The sequence below is a fragment of the Sardina pilchardus genome, chromosome 2 (genome assembly GCF_963854185.1).
Source record: "Sardina pilchardus chromosome 2, fSarPil1.1, whole genome shotgun sequence".
Taxonomy (NCBI): Eukaryota; Metazoa; Chordata; class Actinopteri; order Clupeiformes; family Clupeidae; genus Sardina; species Sardina pilchardus.
In genome coordinates, this window is record NC_084995.1 from 45,924,893 (window position 1) to 45,927,392 (window position 2,500).

Consider the following 2,500-nt stretch of genomic DNA (forward strand, 5'->3'; position numbering starts at 1 on the left):
TAAAAGAGTATAGTTCGCAACATATTGAAAAAAATAACTGAACTGGTTCATCTCTTGGAGCTGTGAACTTATTTCAAAATTTGGAATTATGAACTATGAACTGAACTAGTTCATGTAGAAAGTGAACTTTCCCAACACTGGTGCATGTGACGTGTGGAGGAAATGATGACGTCATTTACATGCTGCATTTTGTGGCCCGCCAACCTCTTGGTTGGTTGGTTGGTTGGTTGTATGTTTGTTTCAGTATGTTTATAACTCCCTTGAGTGAGTGTGTGTGTGTGTTTGTGTGTGTGTGTGTGTGTGTGTGTGTGTGTGTGTGTGTGTGTGTGTGTGTGTGTGTGTGTGTGTGTCCACTGGTGGTGTAAATGGAAGCTTCTCTTTCTATTATTTTAATTGCTGCATCAGTGTGTGTGTGTGTGTGATTGTGTGAGAGACAAACTATACTGTGGTTATGTGTGTGTGCTTTTCATAAGAATTTCTAATTGTGTGTGTGTGTGTGTGTGTGTGTGTGTGTGTGTGATTGTGTGAGAGACAAACTATACTGTGGTTATGTGTGTGTGCTTTTCATAAGAATTTCTAATTGTGTGTGTGTGTGTGTGTGTGTGTGTGTGTGTGTGTGTGTGTGTGTTTAGACGGTGAAACAGATGTGGCCTTTCATCTGTCAATTTGTGGATAAACTTTTCCGAGAGACCATCGAACCAGCCGTCAAAGGAGCCAACACACACCTCAGTTCCTTCTGCTTCACTAAGATAGATATGGGAGACAAGGTAACACACACACACACACACACACACACACACACATTCTCTCTCTCTCCCTTACTCACTCACTCACTCTCACACACATACACACACACACACACTCACACACTCACTCACTCCCTCACTCACTCACTCACACACTCACTCACTCTCACACACATACTCTGTGATTAATTCATCTAAACTAATCGCATATTTAAGTTTTGCTGTGAAAGTGTTTTAAATATTTCAGTTCAAATGAATCAGTGAATAATCAGCATTAGTGACATTAAAGTTCAAAAACTTTTATTATTATTTTCACTGTTCAAATAATGGCCATAACAATCTATAATATAACCTGGTATGCTGAGGAAATAAAATCAAAAGTACCTCGGGAAGGAGTTTTTTTGCACATAAAAAAACACAGTTATAAAGGGGACAAGGGGGATTTTGGCCAAAACGAGTACTGCAATCACTCTCAAAATACTCTAGTAGAGTGGTGTATCCACTCCCCCCTAAATACTGTAGTATAGTGGTGTATCCCCTGCCCCCTAAATACTGTAGTATAGTGGTGTATCCCCTGCCCCCTAAATACTGTAGTATAGTGGTGTATCCCCTGCCCCCTAAATACTGTAGTATAGTGGTGTCTCCCCGGCCCCTGCCCCACTGAATGGAGGTTGCCAGATAGGCTGCAGGATCCAGCAGGAACGTAGGCTGCTAGGGAGCTTCCAGTGCCCTGCTGACCCCATGATGGCTGACCAGCTTATTTGACCACCCTGTGATGGACCACCCTGTGATGGTTGACCAGCTAGACCAGCAAAACTCTTGCAAAAACATACCTTCAGCTGGTTTACCCAGCTTACGATGGTCATTCAGCTGGTTTTGGTTGTCCTACCACCTCAAGCTGGTCATTTTAGTTGGTGTTGCTGGTCTACATTGCTGGTTTATACTGGCCATGTTGGTCATTCTAGCAAACTGGCATGACCATCCTACACCAACAATGTCAAGCTTGGCAGGCTGGGAGAAACAGGCTCTGATAATGCATTGCTAACGTTAGCAATGACGACTCGCCATTTTATTTCTCAAACTTTCCCTTATCAATTCGATGACCCACCTCCTCCATATGCGCTAACGCAATAATACTTTGCATGAACATGCATAACTTCGTTCGACTGTCATGAATATTTGAAATGTCCATTAACATTAAGTACACATAAGTTAACCAAACATAGATGAATCTTACCAGTTCAGGAGAAAATGTGGTCAGATGGAGAGTCCAGAATGAATTTCATCGAGTCAGTACCTTTCCGGAAATGTTGCTGAAATGTTCCCCAGCTGCAGCAGCGACATTTCCGGAAAGGTACTGGCTCAATGAAATTCATTCTGGACTCCCTATCCGACCACATAAAGACCTCGGAACACTTCGGTTTGGCTTTAGGGACCCTCTACTCACTACCACGTATGTGTAATGTTGTTTGGAACATTAGAAGAGGTATAAAAATAGCGTTCTGTAGCGGCGAAAGGACGTGCCCGGGTCACTTCCAGGCTAACGAGTTTTGGCTAAAAACGGTAAAATCGAACTCTCTCAAAACACATCCGAATGACATGATTTGATGTCAACTCAATGTATGTACTCCCAATCATCCGTAAATTGATCTAAAGTGCATTTTACTCCGGATAATCCCTTTGATACATTGTGCTTCAAATAAAGACCATCTTTTTCTATGCCTCTTTGTTGTTAAAAAAAAGACAAAAAACTT

General features: G+C 42.0%; 1 protein-coding gene across 2 annotated transcripts in view; it reads left to right on the plus strand.

The window, feature by feature from the left end:
• The window catches only part of esyt2a (extended synaptotagmin-like protein 2a), a 44,121-nt gene that overhangs the window by 14,271 nt on the left and 27,350 nt on the right, over window positions 1-2,500 (plus strand). For both annotated transcript variants that reach the window (XM_062530811.1, XM_062530812.1), the window contains exon 3: window positions 633-767. In XM_062530811.1, the coding sequence (XP_062386795.1) occupies window positions 633-767 (135 nt within the window). The remainder of the gene's footprint in view (window positions 1-632; window positions 768-2,500) is intronic.